General features: G+C 42.4%; 2 protein-coding genes across 2 annotated transcripts; both read right to left on the reverse strand.

The window, feature by feature from the left end:
* Positions 1-5,534: 5,534 nt before the first annotated feature.
* On the reverse strand, positions 5,535-9,086 carry LOC112250410 (E3 ubiquitin-protein ligase rnf146). The gene is made up of 3 exons (XM_024420522.2): positions 8,741-9,086; positions 8,253-8,315; positions 5,535-7,959 (listed from the first exon to the last, which is right to left on the reverse strand). The coding sequence occupies exon 3, from the start codon at positions 7,956-7,958 to the stop codon at positions 6,822-6,824; it is 1,137 nt and encodes a 378-aa protein (XP_024276290.1). The 5' UTR covers position 7,959; positions 8,253-8,315; positions 8,741-9,086; the 3' UTR covers positions 5,535-6,821.
* Positions 9,087-13,479: 4,393 nt separating this feature from the next.
* On the reverse strand, positions 13,480-15,689 carry cenpw (centromere protein W). The gene is made up of 3 exons (XM_024420523.2): positions 15,494-15,689; positions 15,174-15,287; positions 13,480-14,148 (listed from the first exon to the last, which is right to left on the reverse strand). The coding sequence occupies exons 1-3, from the start codon at positions 15,578-15,580 to the stop codon at positions 14,122-14,124; spliced, it is 228 nt and encodes a 75-aa protein (XP_024276291.1). The 5' UTR covers positions 15,581-15,689; the 3' UTR covers positions 13,480-14,121.
* Between the last annotated feature and the right edge of the window lie 312 nt (positions 15,690-16,001).

Consider the following 16,001-nt stretch of genomic DNA (forward strand, 5'->3'; position numbering starts at 1 on the left):
CCTTCCTCTCCCCCACCCATTGATCTCTATAGCTTTCTTATTATATCCTGCTCTTGCTCTACCTCTACTCTCCACCCCTCCCTCTCTTCTCCCTGTCTCTCATCACTCTCTTTCTCACTCTCTCATCTTACTGTCTCCTTCTCTCACCCCCTTCCCCTCCAGCCACCTCCCTCTTTCTGTCTCTCCATCAATCGCTCTCTCTTCACCTCTTTTTCTCTCCCTATGTATCTTTCACCTTGCCACAACACGACCCCAGGGTGCGGCATTTCTATATGTATCCCCCAGTTACCATAATAACATCCCTGATATTCCATTTACACTCCCGTTTGTATTTATTTCAACAGTGAAGCTAAAATGTGTAAATGTGTCTCTGTACTCCAGCATTTTGGATTTGAGATCAAATGTTTAATACAGAATATCACCTTTTAGGGTATTTTTATACACATCTGTTTTACCATTTAGAACTGAAATCACCTTCGGATTATGTTTTGCACAATTAGGGACTGAATGGTGAAAAATGTATTGTCACTTTTATTGTAAATAAGAATAGAAGATGTTTCTGAACATTCATGTGGATGCTACTATGATTATGGATAATCATGAATGAATCGTGAATAAGAGTGAGAAAGTTACAGAAGAACAAAGATTATATTCCCCCAAAAATATTACCTTCCACCATCACCAAAAACAGGGGAGGTGAACATTTTTGGGGGGAGAGGGGTATGATCCTATTGGGGAAAATATAATCTGAAGCACAACCAAAACAAACTGCCAATGCATCCAATAAGTTTGCAGGGTCACATGCTTGATGTAGTGATCGCGTGATAGGAATATGGGACCAAATGCTCAACTTTCTAATACACCATAAGTGAAGTTGTCCAAATACTTATGAAAAAAAAACACACTCAAATCGGGGGACTAGATACATAAAGTGCTTTCATTTCAAAATGGTAAAAAGATACAGTTGAAGTCGGAAATTTACATACACCTTAGCCAAATACATTTAAACTCAGTTTTCACAATTCCTAACATTTAATCCTAGTAAACATTCCCTGTCTTAGGTCAGTTAGGATCACCACTTTATTTTAAGAATGTGAAATGTCAGAATAATAGTAGAGAGAATGATTTATTTCAGCTTGTATTTCTTTCATTCACATTCCCAGTGGGTCAGAAGTTTACATACACTCAATTATTATTTGGTAGCATTGCCTTTACATTGTTTAACTTGGGTCACATTTTTTGTGTAGCCTTCCACAAGATTCCCACAATAAGTTGGGTGAATTTTGTCCCATTCCTCCTGACAGAGCTGGTGTAACTGAGTCAGGTTTGTCGGCCTCCTTGCTCGCACACACTTTTTCAGTTCTGCCCACACATTTTCTAAGGGATTGAGGCCAGGGCTTTGTGATGGCCACTCCAATACCTTGACTTTGTTGTCCTTATGCCATTTTGACACAACTTTGGAAGTATGCTAGGGGTCATTATCCATTCGGAAGACCAATTTGCGACAAGCTTAACTTCCTGACTAATGTCTTGAGATGTTGCATCAATATATCCACATAACTCTCCTACCTCATGATGCCATCTATTTTGTGAAGTGCACCAGTCCCTCTTGCAGCAGAGCACCCCCACAACATGATACTGCCACCCCCGTGCTTCACGGTTGGGATGGTGTTCTTTGGCTTGCAAGCCTCCCCCTTTTTTCCTCCAAGCATAACGACGGTCCTTATGGCAAAACAGTTCTATTTTTGTTTCATCAGACCAGAGGACATTTCTCCAAAAAGTACAATCTTTGTCCCCATATGCAGTTGCAAACCGTAGTCTGGCTTTTTTATGGCAGTTTTGGAGCAGTGGCTTCTTCCTTGCTCGATACAGGACTCGTTTTACTGTGGATATAGATACTTTTGTACCTGTTTCCTCCAGCATCTTCACAAGGTCCTTTGCTGTTGTTCTGGGATTAATTAGCACTTTTCGCACCAAAGTTCGTTCATCTCTAGGAGACAGAACGTGTCTCTCAGAACGTGGTACCTTCAGGCATTTGAAAATTGCTCCCAAGGATGAACCAGACTTGTGGAGGTCTACAATTGTTTTTCTGGGGTCTTGGCTGATTTCTTTTGATTTCCCATGATGTCAAGCAAAGAGGCACTGAGTTTGAAGGTAGGCCTTGAAATACATCCACAGGTACACCTCCAATTGACTCAAATGATGTCAATTAGCCTATCAGAAGCTTCTAACGCCATGACATCATTTTCTGGAATTTTCCAAGCTGTTTAAAGGCACAGTCAACTTACTGTATGTAAACTTCTGACCCACTGGAATTGTGATACAGTGAATTATAAGTGAAATAATCTGTCTGTAAACAATTGTTGGAAAACTTACTTGTATCTTTGAGAAACATTCATACAGAATTGTACCAACTCAAATAGAAAACATTACATAACCCATTTCTATTTGCATTGGGCCAACATACCGTGGCTGGAAATGCATTCATTAACATTTAGAAATCCATATAACTATAAACAGAATGTCTTAGAACACATACAGTACGTCATGGTGTTCAATGTATGCAGGTATACTGGTGAATTATTGCCTAATGACATATACACTGACTGTACAAAACATTAGGAGCACCTGCTCTTTCCGTGACATAGACTGATCAGGGGAATCCAGGTGAAAGCTATGATCCATTATTGATGTCACTTGTTGAATACACTTCAATCAGTGTAGATGGAAGGGAGGAGACAGGTTAAAGAAGGATTTTTATGCTTTGAGACAATTGAGAAATTGATTGTGTATGTGTGCCATTCCGATGGGGAATGGGCAAGACAACATATTTAAGTTGTTGAACGGATTATGGTAGTAGGTGCCCGGCACACCGGTTTGGGTGTGTTAAGAACTGCAACACTGCTGGGGTTGTTTTTTTTTCACGCTCAACAGTTTGCCGTGTGTATCAAGAATGGTCCACCACCCAATGGACATCCAGCCAACTTTACACAACTGTGGAGTCAACATGGGCCAGCATTCCTGTGGAATGCTTTTAACACCTTGTAGAGTCAACATGGGCCAGCATTCCTGTGGAATGCTTTTAACACCTTGTAGAGTCAACATGGGCCAGCATTCCTGTGGAACGCTTTTGACACCTTGTAGAGTCAACATGGGCCAGCATTCCTGTGGAAAGCTTTTAACACCTTGTAGAGTCCATGCCCCAACGAATGTTCCTAATGTTTTGTACACTCGGTGTAATTCCTGTTGCTGGAGGCGCCTCTCATTAAGCTTCCGGCAGACCGAGAGACACCACTGAGTCACGAGCAGCGATAGGACCAAACAGACTGTAGCCATGGAAAGGCCCACCAACATCACCACAGACACTGGCATCTGGTTGATGTCTTTGAGCAGGGCAAAGCTGCTGAGATGACTGCAGGAACACACTGTGTGGGTGGAGTTAGAAACCACTGAGGCACAGCCTCGCCACTTTTTCTTCTTAGGAATATGTGTGACATCTATCTCGTTTGAATTGAGTATGCGCATAGCTACTGACAGATTTAAGAAGTTTTACATTGCAATCTCTGCTTGCTCACTTCTCCTTCGACCAATAAACACAGGCGTGCTAGTGCCAGTAAACCGGGCTTCAGGTGTGTGACGGTAAGAATGACCGGTTGGCGCAGCCTTGTTGTGTTGGGGTTGCTAACGGATACAGTAACCGCTCTGGAGCCAAGTTTTTAATTGTTTTTATATCCATTGGCCAAAGTCTGAAGGCCTTTGTAACTGAGTAGAGTAACAAAGACATTGCCTGGGCAGGTGTCTCCGTTGCGGTTTCCTAGGTGGTGTCGAGTTGGGTGATCTGATTGGTCAGGCTGACCAGCCCACTGGGTGGAGTCCGGTCCCCCTAGACAACAAGCTCCACCTCTGTGTGGTTGGTCCTGATCCTGGTTGTGGTGTTTCTCAGCTGAGGACTTACTTCTAAAATCACTTCTCCAGTCAACTGCTCCCCTTTTGCTCCAGACTTATTCAGCAACAACCAGTTCTGTTGACAAAAAGACTGCCAAAGCCTGGCAGAGCCTGTCCAGGTGCAGCCTGCTGTGGTCGATACAGCTCACAATTCAGCTCTGTACACCCAGCATGTTTGTTGTCATAATTACTGAACCCAGGGGGGCACTGGCGCTGGTAGGTGCTCTCCAGATTCTGACAGGTTCCCCTCTTTCTGCAGAACAACTTGTCTGTCTTACACTCGTCCAGTTCCATATATCGTTCTGATGCACTCTTCTTTGCTATGAACCCAGGTTGACACTCACAGCAGTATCCACCATTGGTGTTGAGGCAAGCCAAATAGGCCCTACAGATGGTCGGCTTATCCACACACTCATCGATATCCACACACTGAGTGTGGTCCTTGCCGTACTAAATTGATCCACTGGGACATTGACACGATTCGCAGCTGAACAGATGTCCTGCAAACTGTCCTGCTGCTAAATCATTCTGTATGGCCAGGAGCAGGAGGAATAGAGTAACTCCCATGCTTCAATTCAGACCCAGACAAGTAGTGAGTCTCTGTCATGCAAAGGATTCAGCTTCCTACTTTATGAAAAGAGAAGTCATTGAGTTTGTCCCATGCCTCCTACTAACCAAAGGTTAACCATCTTTGTCCACTGCTTTTTCTCAACAACTTGCGCTTAATTTCCTAATTTGTCATCTTTCATCTGAATGAGGAAGTCTCTTGGTACAGCATCTCCCCCTCACTTCCACCTACTGAGCTGACGTTGATCTTACAGTCACTATCTCTACTTAGGAATATGTGTGACATGCATCACGTTTGAATTGAGTGTGCGCATAGCTACTGACAGATTAAAGAAGCTTTACATTGCAATCTCTGCTTGCTCATTTCCATGCTCCACCTCTGATGTATAGAACCTCTGTGCATATTTGTGATCTTGTTGTAAATTCAAATACCTTCCATTCTGTAGTTGAAACTCTCTTGGCTTGTTTTGCACTAGAAATGTGTTTCAATGGCTGCAAATAGGCAAGAAAGACACATTTTGAAAAAGAAAATGATATTGGTGGCTTGGTGCATTTGGTTTCAAGATGGGGGTCTAAAGTTTAATTGTGGCCAGGCTTACAGTGACCGCTTACAACGACATTGTGCCATCTTGTGTTGTTGCCATAGGTCTCCCTTCATGTAGTAGGGTGATATCTCTCTAGTCGTGATGTGATTTGTTTCCATTGTCTGCCTGCTGATGTATCTGTGTTGTTGCTAGTGTAACTGTCTTCAGTCTGTGTTGTCCGTCGTCTTACTTTTAGTTTTTAATCCCCGCCCCCTGGCCCACCGGAGGCCTTTTGCCTCATGCCAGGTAGTCATTGTAAATAAGAGTTTGTTGTTTAATTGACCTGCCTGGTCAAATAAAGGTCACGATGCTGATCCACGATGCAAACTGAACATACAGTATCACCTAAAGCCATAACGCATAAGTACTAACTATCCCTTTCGAATAAATTGTTATATTACGGTTAAGTTAACCACAACATCGAACTCATGACTTCAATTAAGGTCAAATAATAAACAAACACTTTATTGTTTTGATAAAACATCACAGTTAAACAAGACCACACATGGAAGTTAAATCATATTAATTAAAAGTCAAAAATACTTTTAAAAACATGGCAATAAACAATTGACAGAAGAGTATCAAAATAATAGGTTCAAAGTTCAGACAACTCAAACACTCATGATCAGGTGTGTGTACAACGCATCTTCCATCCAGTTTTCATAGTATCTTCAGCATATTTTCTCAACATCTTTGTTTGTTTCATCTTTCATGAGGAAGTCCTTCATAAAAAATCTCCAATCACTTCTTCCTACTTCTACCTGTCTTTGTAGGACACCGTTTCTACTTAGGAATATGTGTGACATGCATTACGTTTGAATTGAGTGTGCGCATAGCTACCGACAGATTAAAGAAGCTTTCATTCTCAATCTCTGTTTGCTCATTTCCATGCTCCACCCCTGATGTATAGAACCTCTGTGCATATTTGTGATCTTGTTGTAATTTCAAATACCTTCCATTCAGTAATTACAAGTGTTTTCACTTGTTTTTCACTTGAAATTTGTTTCAATGGCTGCAAACAGGCAAGAAAGACACAGTATGTCTTCCTATTGGTGGCTTGGTGAGTTCTGTGTCAAGATGGGGATCTATGGGGTGGGTTTGCAGAACTGTTGTGGCCAAAATTACAGCGACCTCTTGTGGATCGTAATAAAATACCAAACAAAAGGTGCTATTTAAGGTACTTAATTGTTACCCAGAAATAATTTGATATCGAGATAAAATCAGCTTCATTGGACATTTAAGAAACATTTTTATATTCATCTGGAATATGACTTCAATACACACACTGACTCACGTACGCTCAATGGAGATGTTAGAACAATCATTACAGTAAACAGCCATGTACCAACAAAACAAGATTTTTGCCTCCTGTTAGAGATGGGATGCTACATTTAAAAGGTTAAGTCATCTCCAAACCTCAAACCTCATTTCACAATTTCTCTGTAGATAGCCTATTAAGACTGACCATGCCTTTTGGTACTAACACAGGCTCAAATGGTTAGTGGCAGAGAGTGGAACAGTATGGGCTATTTTATTATGTGTGCTATTTTGCATAATCTTACTGGCTGACGTATTATAAATTATGGATTAGCCTATGTTGCTGTATATGTAATGCAAATGGCTGATCTGGTGTCTTCCACTGGGTTACTCAATACCACCATGGGCATGGAGTGAATTTGTTTTTTGCTGAGCCAGTTGAGTGCAGAGACAGTGGTCCAGTTGTGGTCACACCTCAGTGACAGTGCATTGACCGTCAGGGCTGCGTGAGCGCACACTGAGGCCTCCGCTGGAGGACCCACCTCCAGGTGGCAGTCTGTCAGGCTGGACCTCTCTGAGCCGGCGCTGTAGGAGTCTATGTCTGGGCCTCCGTCGAGACCCAACTTCCCGTCCCCCCCTCTCCCTATCCCACCCCCGCCCTACTTCATCACCACCACCATCCTCATCCTCACTGCTACCAGATGCTGACTCGTACACCTGGCTTATTCTTGAAGCTACCTCTTCATTCTCCTCTTCCTCCCCCTCTGGTTGGCTGATGAGGAGCTGGGACAGAGAGTCTTCAAGGGAGATGGAGGCTGAGGTGGCAGGGTGGGCACCCAGGACTGTGGGGGGTCTGACTGGAGGAGCCGGGATGACAACCCCTAAGCCCCCCACCTGTGACCGTCCAGTCACATCCTCCCCATCAGCAGAGCTTGGCCGTTCCACTGTTGCCGCTGTGACCAGAACAGCTGCCACGGCAACAACTGGCGGGGTGGGGTCAGGGTCCAGTCTGAGTCCGGCCACGCCCTTTTTGGGAATGTCCACCATGTCACGCTTCATGCGTCGGCGGCGACCGTGCTCATTGCGGCGATACTGCACCATGTTCTCCAGGTCAGCCACGTACAGGAAGCCAGCAATCAGCATCTCAGCGCTCTTCCTGCCCTTGGCGAAAGCGTCCTCCAGCTCACGGCTGGTCCTCTCGTCATACTGCCACCAGCCGTTCCTCCCCTCGTAGTACCATGCATGGTCTCCGCCAGCGCTCCCTGGCCCGGTTCCTCCTCGTCCTCCTGCGGCTGCTGCCTTCAGCTCCTCTGGGGACAGCAGAGTGGGATGCTCCAGGAAGTCCTCAGGTACTTCCTGTCGGCAAAGAGCGCAGCGCTTGCTGTGCCAGGAGGCTCCTTTGACGCACAGGAAACAGAAAACGTGGCGGCAGGGCAGGCGAACCGGGTGGACACAGGTCTGGAGGCAGATGGCACATTCCGGCACGGGGTTTGCCGAGGGGGTAGGTGAGCTGGGGGAGTCACCAGTGAAGGCGTCCCCTCCGTCTTCTACCTTTGAGGAGGACACAGAGTCCACTGAGTGGTCCACCTCACCACAGCTCGCCATGCTGAGGGGAGACACAGCAAGTTAGGCAAATTCTGAGACAGACAAACAAACCTGCAGTCTAATTTTACTTTATTATCAAAATCTGGATATTCAAGATTGAAGCTTCATAGGATTAGCAATAATCTTCTCACCCTGGAGACTCAAATCACAAAGCTGTCATGAGATATTAAATTAGCAATAGGCCTAAATATCTAAATTTGAATTTCAGATGATTTAGCTGGCTAGAATCTTAGAATCTCACAATCTTATTTCTAAAATTGCTATGATGGATTAGGGTTAGGGTTATCTCCTTACTGTTTCAAGTGCAGTTACTGGGATGTCATCAGGATCAAATCTGTATTCTCTCAAAGTTCCTCTCTATGGAAAAATATTGTTGAAAAGATTATATTGTCTCTGCACTCTTTCCCAGAGAGATTGTAACACTGGTAACTCGCCTCTCACTGTTTGTTTTGCGCAACAAAAACAAAGCCTGCCAAAGTTAGCTAGCTAGCCAACAAGACTAACTAGACAGTATTTAACTATAACGTTATTAGCCATCTTGCTAATCTAAAGAGAACATATGTGCATTATAGAATTAATAGGAAAACTGTCCATACAAAATATATGTAGTTACTAAACCGACAGTATTACTAAATCATAGTATGATTTTGTCGTCATGAAACTAGCTAGCTATTTCTTGTAACGTTAACGTTAGCTTGCTAGCTTCGGAGGCCCAGTTGTCAAAAGTGACAGACACACCCCTTGACTGTCTTCTCACTTGGGGGAATTTCATCCATACTCACCTGTCAAAAATACTGTTTGCACTTCGCTCAGTGACGTAGCTATTTAGACAGTTCGCAAAATAGATGCTACCAAAACAAAGCAAAATAGAAGCGTTCCTCCTCTTTCAGAGAAGAAAATGCGAAGCGAGAGGTTTTATTCTGAGCAAAATCTGTCAAGAAAATAAGCCCATGAAGTGAGACATTTTTGTGTAGACACCAATGAGAGGGTGTCGAATTTGGTCAACAAAAATGTAATTGTTAATTTGCTTCGTGAGGCTTATTTGATTGAATATAAGTTTCGTAATGGTTATGTTGTTATGAAAGCACTGATATAAGTAGACGCATGTGACATTTTGCCAACTTAAAAAAACACGACTTTATATCCGAGTTGTGCCTATTGTCATAGAGATGGATAGAGGACATGGACATACCCGTTTTAGCAAGGACATTGCGATTGCGGGCTTCCACCATTTTAAAGTAGTCAACTGGGTGGGGATTCTTATGAGTTGGGAGCAAGCAGCCAATGAAGAGGACAATTGACTACTTTAAAATGGGCATGGCTTCACTGCCCATGCTGTCACAGACGCGAAGGTACGGATACAAAAATGAGTCCTGCATCTATCTCTATGGCCTGTTGTTCACACTCATTGGCTAGAATGGTCCCACCTGATGTCACCTCCCACCTGTCTTCCATCTTTGAGGACATGTATTCCCACTGTTAGAGCGGTCACTCGAATATCTTGTCAATATAATTGACAATATTTGCCCATAGGTACTATATACAGCATAGAGCTCGCCAGTTTGTAATGCTAAAACCGGAAATACGTTACCGCTAGTTCGTTCAGAATGGGGAAAGAATTGGGATAAACGCCGAATATAAGGTCTGAGATAGAACAAAACATATAAGCCTGTGTTTATGAGAGAATAGAAATCAGTTAACATTACCTTTATGATTTATGAAGACTTTGTTTTTGAAATTACATAAATGCTTCAAAATTCACAAAAAGTGACATCTGATGAAGAACAACATTGATCAAATCTCCTGTATACCACAGACCTTATTTTTAGTCTTTATCCACGATCCCTACAAAAACACCATTCATTTCTGCATAGACTTTGTCCAATGAACCATGGTAGAGTTCGTGCCCACAAAAATACGCCATTACTATTTATCGCGACTGGCGAAGGGAGGTCATCTCCACTTTTGAAAATGTTTACAAAGCTATAGAAATCTTTGGAAAAGGCTTGCCACATAAAAACAAAGTTAGTTGGTTCATTTTTTAATTGTCATTTGTGAAAACAATATAATTGACATACATTAACATCTCCTACACAAACAAACCAATGTGGGACCATACAAAAGATTTGAATCATCAAACGGCATCATTAGGTTCAATTTGACTTTATATATAGAGAAATGCTACACTTGTAGAACAAGTAGGCTAGGCACTGTCATGATGATGATAGAAACAAAAAAATAATCTGAAAAGACAGTTTGCTTTCTGAACACTGCTTAATTCAGTCCATAACAATTTAGTGACTGTTTCCTGAAATGGATGGTTGAGGTAACATGTTGAAATAAACCCACAATGTTGGATGCCCATTATTATACAGCATATGATAGAGGAATAAACTGCTGCACACCGTCTTGACTACAGGCAGGACAGAGTTTGAGTTCTGGCCCCATCATTAAGGTCTCTCTCTCAACCCAGTCAATCCAGTCCTCCATCTGTCCATCCAAATGCTATATCGATCCAACCATCCATTAGGCCCGCAGTCAGTGTTCCAATTAATCCAAAAGGTGTTCGATGGGGTTGAGGTCAGGGCTGTATGCAGGCCAGTCAAGTTCTTCCACAACAATCTTGAAAAAACATTTCTGTATGTGTAACAGTATAACTTTAGACCGTCCCCTCGCCCAAACCCAGGCGCGAACCAGGGACCCTCTGCACACATCAACAACAGTCACCCTCGAAGCATCGTTACCCATCGCTCCACAAAAGCCACGGCCCTTGCAGAGCAAGGGGAACCAGCAGAGGACAGATTTTTTTACACGCTTCCGCATTCTGTCATCCCGTTCTGTGAGCTTGTGTGGCCTACCACTTCGTGGCTGAGCCGTTGTTCCTCCTAGATGTTTCCACTTCACAATAACAGCAGTTACAGTTGACTGGGGAAGATCTAGCAGGGCAGAAATTTGACGAACTGACTTGTTGGAAAGGTGGCATCCTATGATGGTGCCACGTTGAAAGTTATTGAGCTCTTCAGTAAGGCCATTCTACTGCCAATGTTTGTCTATGGAGATTGGAGCGCACAACCATGCATTTTACACACCTTTCAGCAACAGGTTTGGCTGAAACAGCGGAATCCACTAATTTGGGGTGTCCACATACTGTTGTATATAATTTATGTGGAAAAATGTCAATAGAAAGGGATTTGATCACCAGTATTCCTTGACTCTTCCTCCTTTCGATGACACACTTCCTCCAATCTGTGACATGGGGTCAGGAGTTGCCGTACAGGGTGGGGTGCCATAAGACCTCTCGTCTTTGTACCTCCTCAAACTTCCTGTAGACTCGTGTCCTCACTCTCCGAAAGCAGGCGCCCGACTCCCCATTCACAAAAAGCAAGAGAGAGCAAGAGAGAGAGAACATACACACAAATTAGGATTAGAGTGATCAACGATCTATTGGAATGGGTCATGTACAGAGATGGGGAAGAACAGGGAATGTATAACCTTGAGGAATGCACTACATGAGCTGTCCCTCAAGCACCCCCCCAAGGATGAACCAGACTTGTGGAGGTCTACAATTTTTTTCTGAGGTCTTGGCTGATTACTTTAGATGTTCCCATGATGTCAAGCAAAGAGGCACTGAGTTGGAAGGTAGGCCTTGAAATACATCCACAGGTACACCTCCAATTGACTCAAATGATGTCAATTAGCCTATCAGAAGCTTCTAACGCCATGACATCTTCTTCTGGAATTTTCCAAGCTGTTTAAAGGCAGTCAACTTAGTGTATGTAAACTTCTGACCCACTGGAATTGTGATAAAGTGAATTATAAATGAAATAATCTCTGTAAACAATTGTTGGAAAAATGACTTGTGTCATGCACAAAGCAGATGTACTAACTGACTTTCCAAAACTATAGTTTGTTAACAAGAAATTTGTGGAGTGGTTGAAAAATGACTTTTAATGACTAAGTGTATGTAAACTTCCGACATCAACTGTACAGTATGTCTGTGTCGTGGATGTCTTGAGTAATATTGTTTATTAATAAGATCCATGAAGTGCAGAATCCAAATCAGCAATGATATCTGAATTAACATTTTACCCTCTTTGGAATTAAGGTTATATTAAAGTTGGTAGCTAGATGGACACCACAGTGGGGGCAGCCACACTCAAATGTATGTGCTTTTCAGCAGGGGAGGCAGAGAAGAATAACATATATTCTACAGCCCCTACTTCTGGTTTCTAGAAAGTGTCAAAAACAGTGTCAGCAGGAGTTTCAGAGGATTGACGTTGGAGTGGATTTATTTGTTAGAGACGAGACCCAAAGACGCTGGCAGACAGGGGAGCTGGACGAGTCTAAGACCAAATTGAGTAGGTGCTCCATACACCTACATATTTCTACATTACAGAAGAGATTAGTATTTTTTCCCCAGTGAAATTACAAAAATGTTAGCATGTTGTTTCCTCAAGAAAAAGATAACATTGATATTTAGATAAAATAACAGACCTCCCTCTTCTAGCTGTACAAGTAAGCTTTCTTTCAGTGTAGGAAAAATGGTTAGTTTTTGCCTTTCCAGTTCCCACTGAACATCATGTTTTGTCAGTTTTGCCCTACAGCTGCACCTGGATCCTGAACAGTGACAGCTGCTCTGCTATTATTGTCTGCCTGGAGTGGGGGGTCAGAGGCAGAAACTGGGACTGTCAGAGGGCCAAAGGTCCGACGGGTGGGGTTACACACCCAGAAACCCCATGCTAACTGTCAATAGAAACAAGGAAAGGCTAAGCTCGCTGGAACACCAAATCAGATTCACCAAATCTGGAAACAATCGCGAGAAAAAGGCAGGGAAGTATAACAACCCAGCTGGAGGTGGGGGAAAGCAAGAGCATAAGGAGGGAGACAATGGGGGATGAGAGAGTGGTGGAGAGATAGACACTGGTTTAAATGGTTGATTTTCATGCCAAGCCACCAAAATATGATTGAGCATGAGGCTGAGCCATACAGTAAAAAATATACTATGCATCAGTCCATTAGTAGAATTACAGTACATTGTGTCTTGTGTGAATGTTATTCTCATCATAATAAACCTGATTATTATCACAATGAAGAAAGAACTTAAGATCCCTACAGCAGACCTCCTACAGGGCTCTATAAGAAAAAATATTTTAAAAAGCTAAGAACGCACTCACGTGAAAACCCATGCCACACAGGTCAAGTGCCATGGCTTCAGAAACCCCTCTGTAGTAAAAGATGAGTGGGATAACATCTTGACATGCAGATAATGTATGTAGGGTGAATAGGTAAGGAATTTGTGAGGAGTTTGGGGGCAGGCCAATGCATAGTCTTTGAAGCATTCAGCCTGCAGCTCTGACCACCGTGACCAACTGTTGATGACAGAGAATATAGGCCTGAGGATGAGGCTCTAGGCTTTCATAAATGCTAGCTGGCTATTGCCTTCGTGACAAGGAAACCGATAGAAGGCACTGGGTGCCGAAACATTGGTTTAACCATTCAATTGTTGGGAGCATACTGCACATAGTGTGCAACTTTCTTCTTTTAATGTTTTTTTTTAACAAAGGAAAACATTATTGGCATCGAACACCAACTGTACTGGCCAGAGTACTAAAGTGCATCGTACACCGAGTATACCAAACATTAGGAACACATTCCTAATTTTCAGGGGCACGGACTACATAAAGGTGTCGAAAGCGTTCCACAGGGATGCTGGCCCATGTTGACTCCAATGCTTCCCACAGTTGTGTCAAGTTAGCTGGATGATGGTAGCCTTGGCACCAGTCTCTGTATTTTGTGTCACTTCTCTCAAAATAAGTGCATTTCTCTGACAGGGAACTAGGCTAGTATAACAGAAAAATAAACATTCTAGTCAGCTTGATGGAACATGGCAGGGACAACAAGGCCTACACCAGAGATAGATCTACAGAACACAACATTTAATTGGACAGCATATAAAAAATGTTCTAAAAATCTCTGTGCATTGTGGAAATACAAAATGACAGACAAAACAGATCAAATGAATACAGACAAAAACTAGAGACCACAGAAAATATTAAAACTGAAGAGAAAACCAAAAATATAGGTTCAATATATAATTCAGGCCAATCTGACAATTAATAAAATCAGTTGTTGAATCATGTTCATGTAGAAAGGTCTCTCCTCTTCACCCTCGGGCTCGTTTCAGCAGTTTCTAAGGAAAGACAAAAAAATCATCATTGACATCTGGAAAGTAGCATGATAAAGTCAGGAATCATAAGACAATCCTCTGACAAATGAACTGAAGGAATAGGACATCTCAATGTAGGATATCCATTAATCCACATGACTCGACTATAGCTGTATAACATTTAGCCACCTTGAGAGACATTTGCTGACGTGTACCTGTCCGGCGACACTTTTCCCACGTCGGAGAACATATCCTTGGATTGTTCCAATGAAATCGTTATTTGCGTTGCCAAACAGTACCCAGAAAATAATTGCATCCCATTATAAGACGCCCCACCCAAATGAAAACCAAACGTGGATTCCATGTTGTGTCTTGCTTAGATTGCCCACGTGTATTCTTTCCACACATAAAATGTATGCATGCTTGACTACATCACTTTTGCTAAATGGCATTATTAAGATTATATTTTTAACACGCACATCTGTCTGTTTCACACCTGTTTGTCTAGCTAATAAGCCTCGCAATTGGGCAGCATGTTTGGTTTGGATTTGGAGGGGGGTGGTAGCATCTAACAATTGGATTTAATTCTTTCCTTGGTACTGCTTGGTGATGCAAACAACGATTTCCTATAAGAACTGTCCACAGATATTTGTATTTGTCCATGTTGCTAAACAGGCACAGGTAGGCAAATATCTCACATGCCACTTCAAACGGTATGTCCTAAGACAGAATATTACTGTTTAAATAACTGTATATGACGAAGGGTCTGTAGAGCTAACTCACTACCACAAAATCTATAATGTCTATACAGCAACCAGACATTTGCCCCTCTCTCTATAAAGTATATATTTTTAAAGTTAACAATTCAATAGCCTCCTGCCTCATCTACATTGTTATGTACTGATCTGAAAACCCATCACATTAGCGGGAACTTGCTTTCACCTGTCCAGGCTATTTCAGATCAGTGCTGATGAAGGAGAGAAAGACCCTTTAGCCCATTGATATGCACCCTGTGTTCTGCCCCCAATGTTGCTGAATGTTGCCAATACCTTGGATACTGCTTTGACGTGGTGTGCTTTGATAGTAGCCGATTTCTCCTCAAAAGCTTTCGTCCTCGCCTCTTCTGCGAGGCTATGCAGAAATAGCAGCACGTTCAGCTCAACCTGAAATGGACATTCATATTCAGGCACTGAAACACATGAAAATTAGAGAACTATCCTACTTGCTAGGCTAAGTTACACAGTTAATATAACGATAGCTGTATTGCATGTTTACCTGTGCTTGAAAGCTGTTCGTTTTAAAACAGTGTTGTAACGTTTAGCCTAGCTAGCATGTTAGCTAGCTACGAGAGCATTTTCAACAAACATACCATTGCATCTGCCGCTGTGCCTATACGAATGTTGGCTTTCTTCCTCATTAGAGACTTTAATGTAGCCTTGGGCACCTTTTTCAACATATTGGCAAACTTGTAGTTAGCAACATTAGCTAGTTATCCTCAACACAGTGACCGTTGTTTAAGTTTTCAATCTCCCGCGTTGCTCACTACCGGCGCATAATGTGACGTCATGATTTTAAATAATGTTCAATGATTTGCTTTATAATAACACATATTCATATTGGGTTTCTCAATTGAAAATATAAAATTAATATTTATTTAGTTGAGGTGATGGCCATCTAATGCTGCATTCATAGCCAAGTGGGAAGGTGGTAATTACCAGTTATGAAGTCATAAATACCATTTGGATGCATTCAAGTGCTTTGAACTAGCTGAGAAACGCCGATTCGATCATGGCCAACAAGCTGGGTCAACCATAAACTAAAAGTATATCTATCATGCTTGATTCTAATGTTCAAAAAACATATTAATAGAGTGCTTT

Source organism: Oncorhynchus tshawytscha, linkage group LG05 (assembly GCF_018296145.1).
Source record: "Oncorhynchus tshawytscha isolate Ot180627B linkage group LG05, Otsh_v2.0, whole genome shotgun sequence".
In the NCBI taxonomy this organism is placed as follows: domain Eukaryota; kingdom Metazoa; phylum Chordata; class Actinopteri; order Salmoniformes; family Salmonidae; genus Oncorhynchus; species Oncorhynchus tshawytscha.